At 34.8% G+C, this 20,498-nt stretch overlaps 1 protein-coding gene across 1 annotated transcript in view; it reads left to right on the top strand.

The window, feature by feature from the left end:
- CCDC39 (coiled-coil domain 39 molecular ruler complex subunit) overlaps positions 1-20,498 on the top strand; it is a 46,469-nt gene that overhangs the window by 14,243 nt on the left and 11,728 nt on the right. Inside the window, exons 8-13 of the mRNA XM_024124199.3 lie at positions 3,028-3,131; positions 3,454-3,586; positions 6,720-6,914; positions 8,011-8,175; positions 10,956-11,093; positions 12,916-13,124. Coding sequence (XP_023979967.1) covers positions 3,028-3,131; positions 3,454-3,586; positions 6,720-6,914; positions 8,011-8,175; positions 10,956-11,093; positions 12,916-13,124 — 944 coding nt within the window. The remainder of the gene's footprint in view (positions 1-3,027; positions 3,132-3,453; positions 3,587-6,719; positions 6,915-8,010; positions 8,176-10,955; positions 11,094-12,915; positions 13,125-20,498) is intronic.

Below are 20,498 nucleotides of genomic sequence, written 5' to 3'. Positions count from 1 at the left end.
ATAATTAAGAACTTGAAAAAGTAAAATGAGTGACTGTCTTGCATAAATTAAATGTCACTGCTAATAGCTCATTCTCAAAATTTTTTAAGTTTAAACCAATTGCAGAAAAGAATGCAGGTATTCATTCATTTATAATTTGCTTATTGAGATAGAATTCACATATCAAATACACCCTTTTGAAGTGTACAATTCAATGGCTTTTACTATTTCACAGAGTTGTGAAACCATTACTACTATCTAGTTTTAGAATATTTTTGTCTTTCAAAAAGAAATCCCATACCCATTAGCAATCACTTTCCTTTCTCCCCTCCTACCAGGCCCTGGAAACTCCTGATCTACTTTCTGTCTCTATGATTTGCCTATTTTGGACATCATACAATATGGTGCATTTTGTGTGTGTCATGATTCTTTTACTTACATAATGCTTTCAAGGTTCATACAAGCTGTAGCATATAAGAGTACTTCTTTTTCTTTTCCTCAAAATTTTTTAATTGTGGTGAAATACATATAATGTAACACATTTACCATCTTAACTGTTTTCAGGTATACAGTGGTATTAAATATATTCCTAATGTTTTACAACCATCACCATCACCCATCTTCATAACTCTTTTCTTGTAAAGCTGAAACTCTGTACCCATTAAACAATAATTTCCCATTTCCCCCTCCTCCCAGCCCCTGGAAACCACTCCCAGCCCCTGGAAACCACCATTCTACATTCTGTCTCTGTGATTTTGACTACTCTAAGTGCCTCATATAAATGGAATCATAAAGTATTTGTCTTTTTGTGACTGGCCTATTTCACTTATTTTACTTAGCATAATGTCCTTAAGGGTCATCCCTGTTATAGTATATGTCAAAATTTTGTTCCTTTTTAAGGCTGAATACTATTCTATTGTGTGTATATACCACATTTTGCTTATCCATTCATCTGTCAATGGCCTTGGGTTGCTTCCATGTTTAGCTATTATGAATAATGCTGCTGTGAACATGGGTGAACAATTATTTCAGAATTGCTGATCATATGGTAATTATATTTTTAATTTCTTGAGGAACTGCCATACTGTTTTCCACAGTGGCTGTACCATTTTACATTCCCACTAACAGTGCACAAGTGTTCCAATTTCTCCACATCCTTGTCCATACTTGTTATTTTGGGGTTTTTTGATAGTAGCTGTATTAATTGGTGTGAGGTAGTATTTCACTGTAGTTTTGATTTGCATTTCCCTAATGATTAATGATGTTGAATGTCTTTTCATGTGCTTATTTGCCTTTTTGCATCTCTTCTTTAGAGAAATATCTATTCAAGGTCTTTGCCCATTTTTGAGTCAGGCTGGGTTTTTGTTGTTGTTGTTGAGTTTTAGAAGTTCTCTATATATTCTGGATATTAATCCCTTATCAGATATATAATTTGCAAATATTTTCTCCCATTCTTTGGGTTGCCGTTTTGCTCTGTTGTTACTGTTTTTGTTGTGCAAAAGTTTTTAATTTAACAAAGTCCAATTTGTCTACTTTTTCTTTTGTTGCCTGTGCCTCTGGTGTCATATCAAAGAAATCATTGCCACATACAATGTTGTGAAGCTTTTGTTCTATGCACTTTTAACTCATATATGTAGGTCTCTATAATATGCCAGGATTTACAAGTTATTTAAAATTTAATATCAGGTCAAAAAGAAAAATTGTTAAATATGTATTACAGCAACATGGTTATTATGTTTGTGGTTGTGATGTAGGTTAGAAATTAATGTGTTCATAATAGAACTCAGAAATGATATTAATTTATAAGGTATAGAGTAAATATATAATTTCTCTCTGTTAACTAAGCTGAAACTCTGTACCCATTAAACAATAATTTCCCATTTCCCCCTCCTCCCAGCCCCTGGAAACCACTCCCAGCCCCTGGAAACCACCATTCTACATTCTGTCTCTGTGATTTTGACTACTCTAAGTGCCTCATATAAATGGAATCATAAAGTATTTGTCTTTTTGTGACTGGCCTATTTCACTTATTTTACTTAGCATAATGTCCTTAAGGGTCATCCCTGTTATAGTATATGTCAAAATTTTGTTCCTTTTTAAGGCTGAATACTATTCTATTGTGTGTATATACCACATTTTGCTTATCCATTCATCTGTCAATGGCCTTGGGTTGCTTCCATGTTTAGCTATTATGAATAATGCTGCTGTGAACATGGGTGAACAATTATTTCAGAATTGCTGATCATATGGTAATTATATTTTTAATTTCTTGAGGAACTGCCATACTGTTTTCCACAGTGGCTGTACCATTTTACATTCCCCCTACCAGTGCACAAGTGTTCCAATTTCTCCACATCCTTGTCCATACTTGTTATTTTGGGGTTTTTTGATAGTAGCTGTATTAATTGGTGTGAGGTAGTATTTCACTGTAGTTTTGATTTGCATTTCCCTAATGATTAATGATGTTGAATGTCTTTTCATGTGCTTATTTGCCTTTTTGCATCTCTTCTTTAGAGAAATATCTATTCAAGGTCTTTGCCCATTTTTGAGTCAGGCTGGGTTTTTGTTGTTGTTGTTGAGTTTTAGAAGTTCTCTATATATTCTGGATATTAATCCCTTATCAGATATATAATTTGCAAATATTTTCTCCCATTCTTTGGGTTGCCGTTTTGCTCTGTTGTTACTGTTTTTGTTGTGCAAAAGTTTTTAATTTAACAAAGTCCAATTTGTCTACTTTTTCTTTTGTTGCCTGTGCCTCTGGTGTCATATCAAAGAAATCATTGCCACATACAATGTTGTGAAGCTTTTGTTCTATGCACTTTTAACTCATATATGTAGGTCTCTATAATATGCCAGGATTTACAAGTTATTTAAAATTTAATATCAGGTCAAAAAGAAAAATTGTTAAATATGTATTACAGCAACATGGTTATTATGTTTGTGGTTGTGATGTAGGTTAGAAATTAATGTGTTCATAATAGAACTCAGAAATGATATTAATTTATAAGGTATAGAGTAAATATATAATTTCTCTCTGTTAACTAATAGCTGGATTCTTTAAAAGCCACTGTGAATAGAAGTTCCAGTGATTTAGAAGCTCTGAGGAAAAATATTTCCAAAATAAAGAAGGACATTAATGAAGAAACAACAAGGTAAGAAAAAAGGTATTTAAATATGTTTATAGTTTTTGACTATTTCTAGAAAAATTATTGACTATTGGATTTTTGGGTTAAATAACTAAAATTATAGCTACTAAATTATTAAACTTAAAAAAATTTTCCTGGCTTTTTCAGTACAAAGACTTAGGATCAATATTTTTATGGCTTATTAAATACACATTGGTAATAAAAAGATTTATGGCAAAAGAAACTTTCAAGTTATATGAAGAAATCTTAGGATAAACTGTTCCTTATTTGTTTGCATTAAATATCTTTTAGACATGTTTTCTATTTTTTCCTTATAAATTCTCTATAGGTTACACAAAATTAAAAATCATAATCAGATTGTAAGAAAAAAATTAACGCAGATAACTGAGAAAACTACGTCTGTAGAGGAGAAAGCTACCAACTTGGAAGACATGCTAAGGGAGGAAGAAAGAGGTGTGAAAGTAAGTTTAGTTTCGGTTTTTTAAAAAAAATCACAGCAGGGCTTCCCAGGTGGCACAGCGGTTAAGAATCCGCCTACCAATTCAGGGGACACGGGTTCGAGCCCTGGTCCGGGAAGATCCCATGTGCCACGGAGCAGCTAAGCCTGTGCGCCACAACTACTAAGCCTGCGCTCTAGAGCCCGTGAGCCACAACTACTGAAGCCTGCATGCCTAGAGCCCGTGCTCTGCAGCAAGAGAAGCCACCGCAGTGAGAAGCCTGCGCACTGCAACAAAGACCCAACGCAGCCAAAAATAAATAAATTTAAAAAAAAATCACAGCAAATTTAGCAATAGTGAATAAATTAGACTCTTGAGATCAGAGGAGAAGGAGGTCTTTTAAGAGGCTCTGATTTCTGGAGTGATTGCATTTGTAATTAGATTGTTGAGTTGTTGGACCTCTTTTTATCTTCAGCTCCTAATTCTCCATTTGCTTCACTTTCAGCATTTAACTTTGTCTTCTTTTAAAGGTATAGCCCTTCTATCTTAAATTCCATGTCTTCTCAATGCCTACTGTGTCCCTGTCCCTGTTTGCCATTCATATACCTTTTTTTTTTTTTTTTCGCTGCATTGGGTCTTTGTTGCTGCACGTGGGCTTTCTCTAGTTGCTGCGGGCAGGGGCTACTCCTGCATTGGGTCTTTGTTGCTGCACGTGGGCTTTCTCTAGTTGCTGCGAGCAGGGGCTACTCTTCGTTGCGGTGCTCGGGTTTCTCATTGCGGTGGCTTCTCTTGCTGCGGAGCACGGGCTCTAGGCACACGGGCTTCAGTAGTTGTGGCTCACGGGCTCTAGAGCACAGGCTCAGTAGTTGTGGCGCACAGGCTTAGTTGCTCCGCAGCATGTGGGCTCTTCCCGGACCAGGGATCAAACCCATGTGTCCCTGAACTGGCAGGTGGATTCTTAACCACTGCGCCACCAGGGAAGTCCCTGTATATATGTTCTTATATTGCAAATGCATCTTGAAAAATGCCCCTGTTTTACAACTTATTTCCACCTGATTATCATCTTTTCTGTTTGTGATCAAGTTTCCCCCAGTGGTCTACGTTCATTGCATGTATTTCTTCATCATCTGCTATCTCTTTAACCTCTTCCAGTCTGGCACCATTTATTGGTAAACAGGCTTTTAAATGCTAACACTTTTACTAACTTCACTGGCATACCCCTTCTACCTTAACCTCTTTGGCATTCTAGTAGAATTAAAGCCGATTTTGAGGAACTGGAAAAGGCTGGTTCACCGTTCCCTCTTTGAAAACTTCAAAATGATTTGTGTGACCTATCACTGTAGGCACTACTTTCTTCTTTTACTCTTTTTTTTGATGGGGCAAGAGGAGGGGTAGCTGAAAGTGGTGGTAAAATCCCCCATTTGCTGAGGCTTATATCAAGTATGGTTTCATTTATATTTGGACAGAATCCAGCTTCCTCAGTGTGCTGTTGTATGTTTAAAATTCCTGAGTAGTGAAGTCATGCAACAATCTTGACTTGAGTGGTATTTGAGTCCAAATCATACAACATTATAAAAAAAAAAAGTTGTGGATTTTTTTCCCAAGAGCATGATTTTCTGTAGTACATGGAACAGGATAGTATTAGAACTTATTAGAAGTCTGTAAAGACTATGAAGTTTATATGAAATATACCTTCTGAAGACATAATTAAAAACTAGTGATATTTTTAAAGAAATTAGCTGAATTAGAAAACAATAAGATTGGCAGCATGTGTACTGATTGTGCTGTAGCAGGGCTGGGTTCATAATCTTGGTTTTTGTAGTTAATGAGGTTTTTGTTAGAAAAAATTCTCAACTCTATATATGTTGCTGTGTTATTCACCACCAAGCACTGACTTTAAAACTCTGCCAAGTAGTCTCAGAAGGTCTTAAACCCAGTGAAAATTGTCTATTATATGAAAAATAATGCATTTTATAAGGTTATATCAGATTATATTTCTTGATTTGTGAAAATTTAAATGTGCCAGTCACAGACTTCTTTTGTTTCATATTGAGATTCGTTGGATGCCAAAGGGAAATATGCTTCTCTGGGTATAAGAGCACAGAGGGAAATTATTTCAACATTTTAATATTAGAGCTTTCAATAGATCTTGGCATGGGAGATCTGTTTGAAACCTAGAATACATTGATGTGACACTGTGAGATCAAGATGGACCTGCCTCCTGAGAAAGGAGAAGTGGGAATGGGGTACCGGTTTCTGTTTCCTAGAGGGCTGCACATGTAGGGAAGTCAACTGCAGGCAAGGTGTGAGTAAGGGATAGTGATAGTGCCAGTAGTGTGTTGGGGCCAGCTCTCACCAGCTCACAAGAGCTGATAGTTAAATTTTCTGGAATTTTTAAAGTCAGCTGCTAAACATAGCTACTATTAAAAATCAAATTATATAGACTTACAATTAAATAAATTATATTAAAAATAAAAGTAATATGTACTCAGCACATATCACTTCCAAATTATTTTACTGCCTTTTACTGTTATCTATGCTTTTAAGGTTACTTAAGACTATTAACATCTGTTATATCTGTCTAGTAGATATACTGCATAATGGTCTGCTACGGCATATCTCTTCCTAGCTCTGCATTTAGAGGAATCATGTTAGTAGCTTGAAACTGGCCATAGTGGGAATAAAATAATCATAGAAATCAGCCTCTTTCCCGTAACCTCCCATCTACTAGAAAGCTGATGGTTAAACATTTATCTGCTCACCACTGGATAGTGCCAAAAAGAAGGTGGGAGATTTCTTCCCTTAACACTCTCAAGACTTTAGTAAACTTTGTGAGCTTAGAAGCTGTGTGTCTTCAGTATACTTTATGTTCTAAGGAAACCAGTGGAATGGTCAAGTTCTAAGGCTAAGGTGACATAGGATAGAATTAAGATGACAGATCAAGGTGCATGACACAGGAATAGAAAACTACTATTCTAGTCTACTAGACTAGAGTAGACTACAAGCAGTGTTGGGGATTTGCTGAAACTGTGGGAAGGGCTTTATATTCTTAAGGGCTAAAATAAGGGTTCATTTATGACCCTCAAATTATAATATTCATGCAATAAAACATTACAAGGTATTATATTTCATTAATCATTGTTATTCTTATTATCAGGAAGTAGAAGTTCAGTTGAACATAGTGAAGGATGTGCTATTTAAGAAAGTTCAGGAATTACAGACTGAGACAATGAAAGAAAAAGCTGTTGTATCTGAAATTGAAGGAACCCGTTCTTCTCTAAAGCACCTCAACCATCAGTTACATAAACTGGACTTTGAAACCTTACAGCAGCAAGAAATTATGTACAGTCAGGTAGATGTTACTCTTATGAATGCCTTCATATTGATTTGTTATAATTGTGATGGTCAAGATACTGCAGTGTCCTAAGAAAACAAAGATTTCTAAGAACTCTTGGGGTGGGGGGATAGATGCTGAAGATGGGATATCATGTTAGGTCAGCGAAGGGTGAGGGGGCCTTAAAAGCTATTTTTTTTCTTGATCTGAAATAAATAGAGAAGAGGATCGACAGCTCTATTGAGGGAGACCATGCTTTAAAGGAACCTGGAGCAATTGGACCTGGAGTAAAACAAAACAAGGAATGGGATGTCTGAAACCTAGAAAAACTGTATGTTGGGAATTCCCTGTCAGTCCAGCTGTTAAGACTCCACGCTTCCACTGCAGGGGGTGCAGGTTCAGTCCCTGGTCAGGGCACTAAGATCCCGCATGCCACACAGTGTGACCAAACAAACAAACAAAAAACCCCCCAAACCCCTAAGACTGTATGTTGTGCAAACATCGGCATCCCCATCCCCATCCCCATCCCCATCCCCATCCCAGGACCAAAAAATGTTTTTAAATTTTTTCCTTTTTTGTTCTATTTATATATTCTGTCTCATGTTAATTTCTTAATGTCCTCCCTCTCTACATCTTAATTTCCCCGTCTAATGCGTTCTCAGTTTCTCAAAATTACAGACGCTAAAGTATAATTTTCAGAATAATTCTTTAGAAGTTCATCATATTTGAGACTTTCATGGCTAACAATTTATGATTCTTTTTTTGTACTCCTTAGAAAATGTACCCTCAAAAAATCCATGTCCATGTAAATCCAGTGGATTTACTGATGTTCCATCATGGGTGTATGATAAATGACCACCTAGCTGCTTTATTATATTTTCAGAAGATTAGTTCTGTGTTACTATCATGTACTCTGGTTGTTGAAGAATAGTTTGCTCTTTCTCCCCTTACAGTAAGAAGGATTTCATCCTATAAATTACTGAAGGGTGAAAGTGACTTTAGTAAATGGTGACATCAGGCCAAATTCATAAGAAAGTATTTACAGTGTTTTTGCATTTATAGAAATGGTTTTAACTGTTTCTCCTTACTAACTTATCTTTAAAACCTGTAACAGGATTTTTACATTCAACAAGTGGAACGCCGAATGTCACGGTTAAAGGGAGAAATTAACTCAGAAGAAAAGCAAGCCCTTGAAGCAAAAACTGTTGAACTTCAAAAGACATTGGAAGAGAAAAAATCTACGTTTAACCTTTTGGAAACACAGATCAAGAAGCTTCATGTAACTTAGCTAAAATACTTTTTATGCTTCAAATATCCTAGTCATCATTTTGTTTTAAGTCAACATGTTCCTAAGACTTGACTTTGGATAGGATAATTACCAAGCTACCCATATAGATAACAAATGTATGAGCTAATGCTTATATTTCTATACTGACTATGAGAATGTAACATTACCATTGATTATGCATTTACTGTATGCTAAGTATATGCCTTTAGTATTTTATTTCATTTAATCCTTATAAATGTCTTGTGATGAAGATATTAATACTTGTTTTACAGATTAAGTAACTTGTCCACGATTACAGCTAGGATTTGATCCGTGGTCCATGTGACTTAAAAATAGTCTTAAATAATACATGATTTAAAAAATTGATAAATTCCAGTTTTCTATTATATATCTGTGATAATAACTTGATTGCTTTTTATCTCTGAAGTGGCATCTAAAAGAAGCTGCTCTTTTATGGGTCATCTATTGTTATTCAAATATTTACTTAGTTACATATTTCAGATGACTCAATTTTGTTAATACGGTAAAGATGTTCTTCATCTTTAGGTACTTTAATGTTTATGGTAATATAAAACCTGTGTTAGGGGAACCTATGTAATATAAAACCTATGTTAAAGTTTAACTGGGAAGTAAGAGTGAAGGAGTGAAAACACGGACCTGAATAGGGGGAGAACTCCAAAGGTTTTAAATGTTTAACAGCTGGAAAGCCTAGTGATGAGTGTCCTCTAGTGGTTTTAAGAAGAATTGCCCTGAATTCCTTCAGGGCTACAAAGGTGAAAGGGAGCTACTACTTTTTTAAATTAGGGAGAAAAAAAAATTAACATGACAAAATATTGGTTTGGAGTGGTTTGTAGCCTGATTAAATTTTTAAAAGACTGTTTCCTTGGTTTAGTGGAAAAGAGCAGAACCGGTTTTGAATGTCAAGGTTATACCATTGCTATTTTAACTTTTCTGAGTCCTAGTTTACTCATTTTAAAATGGAAAATATTTAATATTATTTTAGGGCATTTGGGAGAATTAGAAGCAATGTATGTCTTAACACAGTGCTTTTAGTAGGTACTCAATAAATGGTATTGTTTTAATTACATAGAATATGAGAATATTAGTGCTACAGAATAATAGGAGGGTGACATTTGTATCTGGACATGTTTGGTTTTTTTTTGTGTGTGTGGTATGCGGGCCACCCTCTGCTGTGGCCTCTCCCGTTGCGGAGCACAGGCTCCGGACGCGCAGGCTCAGCGGCCATGGCTCACGGGCCCAGCCGCTCCGCGGCACGTGGGATCCTCCCAGACTGGGGCGCGAACACGGTTCCCCTGCATCGGCAGGCGGACGCGCAACCACTGCGCCACCAGGGAAGCCCTGGACATGTTTTTTGACCCTAGCCTGAATTGTGTCTGTTTTCCTGTGTGAGGATGGTTCTAGTGTTCCCCCTTTTAGCTACCCTGGGGCTCTGTCCATTATGCAGTAGGCTAGTACGTATGCCTATCCCAGCTGATTTTGACAGAGAGGTCAATAAATTAATAGAAATGCAAGTGAATTTTTAAAGATATTAAAGCTAGTTAAGCTTCTAATGAAGGTTTTCTCTTCTCAATAGTAGCATTAGATTGTAAAGTCATTCTGCATTCTCTTTCCCATGCCACTCCATCTCTTATTTTGAATAGTAGAGACTATTCAAAATAAGAGAAATTTAAGAAATAAGAAATAGAGAAATTTCTTCTGGTTGAAAGTTACCTTAAATTAAAAATTTCATTCTAAAAGGTAATTTTATGAAATCACATCTTTATGTGAAAAAAAATTCTTAATGTCTTGTTTCAATCTTAAGTCCTGATAGTTCAGAGAAATACAGGCAGTGAGAAGGGCAGGAGAGGGAAGAAGGAAGGGGCAGAGGAAGAGAGAGAGAGAAGGGAGACAGATCTTGGCAATAGAAACTTTTTGCTTTATGTCCCCTAAGAGGGACTAAGGGGGGACAAAGGGAACAAACCTTGTTCTGTTTCTGAGTGGGAGGGAGGATACACACTGGTATAAAGCTAGAAAACTAATATCTGAGTATGTATGACCCATTTATTCATTCAGTGGAATTAGATCTTATCTGGCATTTTTCTCTCCAGCAATATGTGATTATATATGTAATAATAATAATAATAATAGACACTTCCCTGTGTCAAACATTGGTGCACATATTCTTTGACAGTAGATTCTTTAACCCTCACAACAACCCAGGTAGGTAGGTATTGTTATCATCTCCATTTTGGAAATGAGGAAACTGAGGAAGAGTATGTTGCCCCCTGGGGTTGGATGGCTAATATATAATTAAGGCTGTCTGATTCCAGAGCTTGTAGTTAACCAAGCCCTATGCTTTCTCAGACTGTTAATGTTTTTACCTTCTGAGACTTGGGTTCAATCAAATAATGAACTCCGGAAGGTGAACCATGTATTTAACCAAAGCTTGAACTCCACCCTCCCATTTCTCCCCATAAATGGCAACCACCTAATGATTCAGTTTGAACTGTAATCATACATAATATTTCCTAGAATTATTGAACTCAAACTGAACCCAAACATCAATAGATAATAAAAATGAAAATGCTTCTATGTGAATATCCATGTATATTCTATTAGAGACATAAGAGCATGAAGGGTGAGATTTATAATATTATATTATTATAAATATTTAATGGAGCATATAGTTTAATGTAAATCATGTTTAGTAGTATGTACTTAATATTGTTATTTAAAATATGTATTTATGTACCCTTTTTTCCTCTTTACAGAATGATCTTTACTTTATCAAGAAGTCAAATAGTAAAAATTGTGATGAAAAACAGTCCCTCATGACCAAAATAAATGAACTAAATCTCTTCAATGACAGATCAGAGAAAGAACTTAATAAAGCCAAAGCTTTGAAACAGGTGCAATAAAATCATATGTATATATAATATTAAAAACCACATATTTTCATGCTAATTGTAGAAAAATTTTAAATACCAAATTATAAAGAAGAAAATAAGTCACTATAATCACTGTACAGAAGATAGTGTTACAGTATATTATTTTCTTTCAGTCTTTTAAAGAAAATTGGCTTTATATATTGTATTCAAAAATTTAAAAGTATATTGCACATGTCTCCTAAACATTATCTTTAAAGGCTTCCTACAGTCCATTGCATGAAGTTACCGTAATTTATTTAACCATCTCCTATTTTTGGATATGTGTTTCTAGTGTTTGGCTATTCTAAATGGTGCTATCATGTACTGTGCACATATTTCATTGTACAGTTGTTCATGTATCTCTAGGATAAATTTCTAGCTGTATAATTATGGTTCAAAAAGAATGAATATTTTTGGTGTCTTGAAACTATTTTCAAGCCAAATGGCCTTCTCGAGGGTTCAATTAATACTCCTATCAGCAGTGTGTAAGCATTCTATTTTACTCACCACCACCAGGGCTGGATAATATAATTTATAAAATTATTGTTAATTTGATGGGCAAACATGGTATCTCATTGTTTTTAGTCTGCACTTTAGAAATTGGTGACATTTTAAAACATTTTATGTTTAAATATACAATTTAAAATATTTATGTTTCAATTAAAATGTTTAAACATTTTTTCTATTATGTTATGTTCCATAATTTTTCTTTTGGATTTCTAGTTCATTTTCTTGCCCATATTTCCATTAGGAGGTTTATATGTTTATTTATTTATTTGGTTGTGCTGGGTCTCAGTGGCGGCAGGCGGGCTCCTTAGTTGTGGCTCGTGGGCTCCTTAGTTGTGGTATGCGAACTCTTAGTTGTGGCACACATGTGGGATCTAGTTCCCTGACGAGAGATTGAACCCGGGCCCCCTGCATTGGGAGCGCGGAGTCTTATCCACTGCGCCACCATGGAAGTCCCCAGGTGGTTTATATTTTTAAAATGCTTGGCAAAAGATCTTCGTATGTTAAAATATTAACTCATAAATATTTGTCCCATTGTCTTTAAATTTCTATTCAGTTTTTTTTGACATAAAAACTTTTTTTTAACATTATCTGTTTAAGTGTTTTTCCCTGTATAATTTTTATGCTTAGAAACTTTTTCACCACACTAAAAATCAAACAAATATTTACTATTTCTAGTGGCTGCACTGGTTTAATCTCTTACATTAAGTTCTTTCATTCATCTGGCATTTATTTTTGGTACATATGAGATATGGGGATCTAATCTTTTCTCCAGCTAACAAGCTTTGTTTTGAATTGGTAAAATCTTATATTCTGGAGTGTTTTTTCTGGGCTTTCTATTCTGAAAATTGATCTATTAGTGTGATCTTGTGTCAGCACTCTACTCATGACTGAACTGTTTTAAAATAAAAATGTATTTACACATTATTTTGTAAGATTTAGTTTAGAATATAAAAATGCTCATCCATTGGGCTTCATATATTTGCTGGACATTGTAACTTTCAATTTTAGGAATAACTTCTTCTTTTTGTTTTTTCAGTAAACTTGAATTTAAAATTGAATTATAATAAAAGACTTGGAATAACCATAAACCCTTTCCTTAAAATAAAAATAAAAGGAAAATCAGTCATGACTCAGAGCAATTTAAATTTAACCCTAATCAATATCTTGGTCAGTGATCAAATTAGAAAAAGTTATATTTTCAAGTTTGACTTTCGTAGCAATAAAAAGGAAACATATTTTGGTTTGGATATGCAAATGATTATTTCAATATTTGACGATTTTGTTATGTTGATAGGATTTGATGATAGAAGACAATCTTTTAAAACTTGAGGTTAAACGTATTCGAGAAATGCTTCACAGTAAGGCAGAAGAAGTTCTTTCTCTGGAAGAAAGAAAACAGCAATTACACACTGCTATGGAAGAACGGACCGAAGAAATTAAGGTTCACAAAAAAATGCTTGCATCACAAATAAGATGTGTTGATCAAGAACGGCAAAATATAAGGTAACAATTAGAGTTTTAAAATCCTGCTCATGAATTTTGAAAACGTTAAGAGTAATGTCAGAAGAACTGACTGCTCCCTCCACCACCTTGGATGTCCATCTTTTTCTTATTTGTTTGAAAAAGCTTTTAATATAATATATAGGCCATATTTTAGCTACGAATCTATGCTTTCCCCTCTCTCTTTCCTTAGGCTAACTCCTCATTCTTTAGATTTATCCTTTTACCTTAAGATCATTAATCCCCTTGGAACTGATTTTTGTGTATGGTTTGTGGTAAGGGTCCAATAACATGCTTTCCCTTATGGATACCCGACAGCTGCATTTATTGAAGCAATTTTCCCCTAGAGATTTCGCATATCTTTTATAAGATTTATTCCTGGATACATGCTATTTTTTTTAATGTTACTGTCAGTGTTATCTCCTTTTAAAGCATTTCATTTTTGGTTTGTTGCTGGTATATAGAAATGCAGTTGATTTCTGTATATTAAGTATTCAGCAGCCTTGCTTAAATTTTTATTAATTCTAACAATTGATCTGTAGATTCTACTTTCTAGGTATTTCACTGACATCATTTGCAAATAACAGTTTTGTGTCTTCCTTTTCAATCTTTATAACTTTCCTTGTTCTTACTGTATTGTCCTTGTTATCTAACCTCCAGTTCAATGCTGAATTGCAGTGGTGATTGCAGGTACCCTTGTCTTGCAGGTGGTTGATCTTAAAGGGAAAGTTTTCATTGTTTTATCTTTAAGTATCAAGTTTACTATAGTGTTTTTTTGAGATTCTCTTTATAGTATTAAGTGAGTTCCCATCTATTTTCATTCTTTGCTAAGAGGTTGTTTTAATTTGTTTAATCAGGAATGAATGTTGACTATTATATGCTTTTTTTGCACTCACTGATACGATGTAGCTTCTTCAGTCTGTTAATATAATTGAATATATTGATTGCTTTTTCAAAGTTAAAACAAACTTACATTCCTGTAATAAATACAGCTGTTTGTTACATATTACATTTTGTATGTATCTAGATTTTGTTTGCTAATATTTTTATACAATTTTTGCATCTATGCTTATAATTCTCTTTTTCTCTCCTGCCCTCATCAAATTATCAGGTTATTAAGGTTACATCTACTTTTATAAAATGATCTTTGTGTTTCTTATTTTTCTGCACTCTGCATAAGCTTGTAAAACACCAGAATTATATCTTTCTTGAATTTTCAAATACCTGACCAGTAAAGCCATTGGACATCTGGAGTTTTTTGAGGAGGATTTTCGACTGTTGGTTCAATCAATTTATTGGTTATAGGACAATGAAGATCTTGTATTTTTTTCTTGAGTCTGTTTTAGTAAGTTATATATTTTTTCCTAGGAAAAATTTTCCATTTCATCTAAATTTTCAAAGTTATTACCATAAAGTTGTTCACAATATCATTTTATTATATGTTTAATAGCTGCAGTGTTTGTAGCTTTTCATTCCTGATATTGGTTATTGTGACTTCTCTTTTTTGGGTGGGATAAGTCCTGCCAGTAGTTAATGAATTTTATTACTCTTTGAAAAGAATAAACTCTTGCTGATTTTTTTCTATTGTGAATTCATTTTCTATTTTATTAATTGCTGCTCTCACATTTACTATTTCTTTCTTCTATTTTTGTGGATTTATTTTGATGTTCTTTTCCTAACTTCTTGAGATAAGATGCTTAGCTAATTAGTTTTCAACTTTGAAGGCTAAAGCAATTCCCTGAAGTATTACCTAGCTGTATCCCACACAATTCTCTGTAACGGCCAGATAGTAAATATTATAGGTCTTGCTGGCCATACGGTCTCTGTTGCAACAACTTGACTCTGCCACTGTGGAGTGTAAGCAGCCCTAGACAATATGCACATAAATGAGTGTGGCTGTGTTCCACTTTATGGACACTGAAATTTGAATTTCATAGAATTTTCATATTTCATGAAATAGAAACTTTCTCTTGATTTTTCAACCATTTTACATTAAAAAATGTAAAAGCCATTCTTTGCTCGTGAGCTGTACAGAAACAAGTAGCAGGTGTAGGATGGTTTGCTGACCTTGGCTTTTTATCTCTAAGTGGTACTATTCCATTGTATGTGTCTACACCAATTTATATATATATTTACCTGTTGATGAATATTTCAGTTGTTTCCAGTTTGGGGCTATTACAGATAAAGCTGCTATGAACATATGTGTTCTTGGTATGGACATACGCTTTCTTTTCCCTTGAGTAGATACCTAGAAGTGGAATAGCTGGATCATATGGTAGGTATTCTCTTTGCCTTTCTATTCTTTCATTGGTTTTACTGAATTTTTTCCCTTTTTTCCTCTTTGTTTGTAGTATGTATATTCTAATTTAAATTATTTTGTTTATTTTTAAATTCAAAAGAAATTCTAATCTTCCTATCTCTCTGAATACTGAAGATTAGTTACTATTATTTTTTCCTTCCTAAAATAGTTATGACTTTTAGCATGCTTTACTGCTGTATTTCCTTTCTCCATCTTTCATTTATTATTGAAATCACAGATTATAGTTTTGGGTTGTTATTTGTTTTTAATATTATGTCTCTACTTTGAAGAGAACTCCTTTCTTATAACTTGCATTAAACTGTACAGCCAATTGCCAGCAATAATTTCAACCTAGCTACATGTTTTACTTGTTTCTTGGTTTAATATTCTTTCATGTATCTTTTGTCATTCTATTTCCTTGGATTCTTATTTCATTTCTCTGGAATATGTTTTGAAACTTTTTCTCAAGAACTGATGTTTTCTGAAATTTTCGAGTCCTTGTATGTTTAAAACATATTTATTCTTCCCCATATTTGAATTACAGTCGAAGTTTGAAAGCATTGTTTCATATTCTTCCAGATTAAAGTGTTGTTTATGAGAGGTCTGGTTCCAGATAGGGAACCTGGTTTTTGTTTTCTTTCTGGAAGCTTTGGGACAATGTTTTTATTTGGGGGATTTCAGAACTTTCATGTGTGCATCTGGGTGTGTTATCCTTTTTCATTTTTCTTGTTTGACCCTTGGTGAGCTCCTTCAATTATTTCATTCAACTCTTTCTTCATAACAGGAAAATATTTTTCTGTTAGTTTTTCAATTTTTTTTCTCACACCACTCTCCCCATCTGTTGCTCATTTTTAGTGGATGCTTAGTCTTCCAGATTTCTTAACTTTTCTCTCATTTTAATTTTTTATTCCACTTTTTAAGGTATTCTCTCTCTCCCCATTACCATCCTTTCTGTCTTCTCCCCATCCCCTGCCCCTCTGTCTTTCTCCTCTCTATATATCATTGATAAAGTCTTTCGACCTGCTTCGTTTCCGACCTGGGCCAGTTCACCCTTCCTTAGGCAACCTGGTGGTCCCCCTCTCCTGGGAGGTCACCATGTTGAGGCCCAACTTAGTGTGGACACCCAATTGGCATAGCGCACTACAGTACAGAGCTCGTGGGCTCAAGAGATCCTCCTGCCTTAGCCTCCTGAGTGGCTGTCACTACAGGCGTGTGCCCACCGTGCCCAGTATTCTTTACTAATTTTAAATTAAAAAGCGGGGATTATTTGAGAGAACTCTTATTCTTTCATTGGTTCTTTCTTTTCACAGCAGCCCATTCTTGTTTTATGGGCATTTTTGGATGTAATATCCTTTCATGTTTTAGAAGATACTAATTAGAATACTTTGAAGGTTTTTTTTCTATCCCGTACATTATCTTTGTTTCTCCTAGGGTCTATTCTGTCTTTGCTCATTTTGTTCTTTTCATTCATACCATTAGCTTTTCATAAATGCTGATAATCTTTGGCTCTCTGTTATATTTGTTAACAAATGCTTAATTAATAATCATGGTGATTGGTATAGCTAGCTGGTATGGGTTTCTTCTGCAATTAGGTAGATTGCTTTTTCTAACAGGTCTCTCCCCTAACTGGGAGGGCTGACTGTAAGCTCTGGGCTAGTCTGTCCTGTAAGGAGCATAAGGGGTTTATTTTGGGCAATGAAAGCTTTCATTTCTGGCTGGCACTGCCTTTCTTTTTTATTAACCTCCACTGTTGTGGAGGCCTGGAATTACTTCATGCTCTTTTTTGCTTTTCTCTCCAGCTTCAACATACAATGTTAGGAACTCTGGTAATTTTGAGGGTTATCACTGGAGCATAAATAATTCCTGCCAACATTTCTATGTACTTTGAGGGGTTGAGGAGAGTGGCCCAGATGTTCTATAGGCAATCCTTTTATTAATTACCTTGACAGTAGCCTCAGAGATCACTCTTGCTCTTTTTATTTCTTATTACTGAGTTTGGATTTTCTCCAGACTTCTTTGGTGAAAAATGGCTCTTATTTCTACATAATCTTCTGAATCTCCATTTTTTTTCATCCTGTCAATCATATCCCATTTGTTTTCCATTTTTAATGAATTCATGAAAAAATTATCTTTCTTTTCCCAGAGATGTGGTGGTTTTTTTTTTCTTTTAATATTTTCCATTTTAGGAAGGAGGAGAGAGATGCTTGTGCTCAGTCTACCATCTTAAGCTAGAAGGCCAACAACACTTGTCTTTTAAAATCACATAAAGGATGAGTAAATATTTTCTGATGAAACAATAGTAATACTTAAAAATAAGCAAGGCCATAACTTCTGATACTTAATATATTTTACCATCAACTTTTCTAGGAGTAGGAACCTGGTATGTTGAAGATTTCTTTTCACCATGATTGGAAGGCTTATTTTCATGAAGTTGTAGCAGGCAAACAAGTCACTCTCCGTGTTGCTGTGCATACATTAATATTCTTAGTGTTATTATTAAATAAGTTAAAAAATAGTTTAAAAATATAAATTTACTGGAATAGAAGGAAAAAAGTAACCAGCAGATTTAAAAATCAAAATCTTAGGAGACAATTCTCCAAAGGTTTCTTATATTTCTGCATGCCTTGCAAGGAGAGGCACTGGCTTTCCTGTTCTGGAAAGACAAAAGAGCAAGGTAAAAACCTACAAGACCAAATAAATGAAGATGAAATAGGCAACCTACCTGAAAAAGAATTCAGAGTAATGATAGTAAAGATTATCCAAAATCTTGGAAACAGGATGGAGAAAATACAAGAAACATTTAACAAGGATCTAGAAGAACTAAAGAGCAAACAAACAGTGACAAACAACACAATTACTGAAATTAAAAATACTCTAGAAGGAAACAATAGCAGAATAACTGAGGCAGAAGAATGGATAAGTGACCTGGAAGATAAAATGGTGGAAATAACTGCCAGGGAACAGAATAAAGAAAAAACAATGAAAAGAAATGAGGACAGTCTCAGAGACCTCTGGGACACCATTAAATGCACCAACATTCGAATTATAGGGGTCCAACAAGAAGAAGAGGAAAAGAAAGGGTCTGAGAAAATATTTGAAGAGATTATAGTTGAAAACTTCCCTAACATGGGAAAGAAAATAGTCAATCAAGTCTAGGAGGCACAGAGAGTACCATACAGGATAAACCCAAAGAGAAACACGCCAAGACACATGTTAATCAAACAATCAAAAATTAAATACAAAGAAAAACTATTAAAAACAGCAAGGGAAAAGCAACAAATAACATACAAGGGAATCCCCATTAGGTTAACAGCTGATCTTTCAGCAGAAACTCCGCAAGCCAGAAGGGAGTGGGAGGACATATTTAAAGAAATGAAAGGGAAAAACCTACTACCAAGATTACTCTACCCAGCAAGGATCTCATTCAGATTAGATGGAGAAATTAAAACCTTTACAGATAAGCAAAGGTTAACAGAATTAAGCACCACCAAACCACTTTACATCAAATGTTACAGGAACTTCTCTAGGCAGGAAACACAAGAGAAGGAAAAGATCTACAAAAACAAACCCCAAACAATTAAGAAAATGGTAATAGGAACATACATATCGATAATTACCTTAAAGGTAAATGGATTAAATGCTCCAACCAAAAGACAGAGAATGACTGAATGGATACAGAAACAAGACTCATACATATGCTGTCTACAAGAGACCCACTTCAGACCTAGGGACACATACAGAGTGAAAGTGAGGGGATGCAAAAAGTTATTCCATGCAAATGGAAATCAAAAGAAAGCTGGACTATAAAGACTATTACAAGAGACAAAGAAGGACACTACATAATGATTAAGGGATCAATCCAAGAAGAAGATATAACAATTGTAAATATTTATGCACGCAACATAGGAGTATCTAATACATAACGCAAATGCTAACAGCCATAAAAGGGGATATCGAAAGTAACATAAATACAGTAGGGGACTTTAACACCTCACTTTCACCAATGGACAGATCATCCAAAAGAAAATAAATAAGGAAACACAAGCTTTAAATGAAACATTAAACAAGATGGACTTAATTGATATTTATCAGACATTCCACCCAAAAACAACAGAATACACTTTTTTCTCAAGTGCTCATGGAACATTCTCCAGGATAGACCATATCTTGGGTCACAAATCAAGCATTGGTAAATTTAAGAAAATTGAAATTGAATCAAGTATCTTTTCTGACCACAATGCTATGAGTCTAGATATCAATTACAGGAAAAAATCTGTAAAAAATACAAACACATGGAGGCTAAACAATACACTACTAAATAACCAAGAGATCACTGAAGAAATCAAACAGGAAATAAAAAAATACCTAGAAACAAATGACAATGGAGACACAATGACCCAAAATCTATGGGATGCAGCAAAAGTAGTTCTAAGAGGGAACTTTATAGCAACACAATCCTACCTCAAGAAACAAGAAACATCTTGAGACTCATCAAGAAAAAAAGGGAGAAGACTCAAATCAATAGAATTAGAAATGAAAAAGGGGAAGTAACAACTGACACTGCAGAAATACAAGGGATCATGAGAGATCACAAGCAACTATATGCCAATAAAATGGACAATCTGGAAGAAATGGACAAATTTTTAGAATAGCGCACAACCTTCTGAGACTGAACCAGGAAGAATGAGAAAATATAAACAGACCAATCACAAGCACTGAAATTGAAACTATGATTAAAACTCTTCCAACAAACAAAAGCCCAGGACCAGATGGCTTCACAGGCGAATTCTATCAAACATTTAGAGAAGAGCTAACATTTATCCTTCTCAAACTCTTCCAAAAGATAGCAGAGGGAGGAACACTCCCAAACTCATTCTACGAGGCCACCATCACCCTGATACCAAAAACAGACAAAGATGTCACAACAAAAGAAAACTACAGGCCAGTGTCTCTGATGAACATAGACACAAAAATCCTCAACAAAATACTAGCAAACAGAATCCAACAGCACACTAAAAGGATCATATACCATGATCAAGTGGGGTTTATCCCAGGAATGCAAGGATTCTTCAATATAT

This window comes from Physeter macrocephalus, chromosome 1 (assembly GCF_002837175.3).
Source record: "Physeter macrocephalus isolate SW-GA chromosome 1, ASM283717v5, whole genome shotgun sequence".
In the NCBI taxonomy this organism is placed as follows: Eukaryota; Metazoa; Chordata; class Mammalia; order Artiodactyla; family Physeteridae; genus Physeter; species Physeter macrocephalus.
Note: the sequence above shows the minus strand (reverse complement) of the source record. Positions and strands in the feature narration are given on the sequence as shown.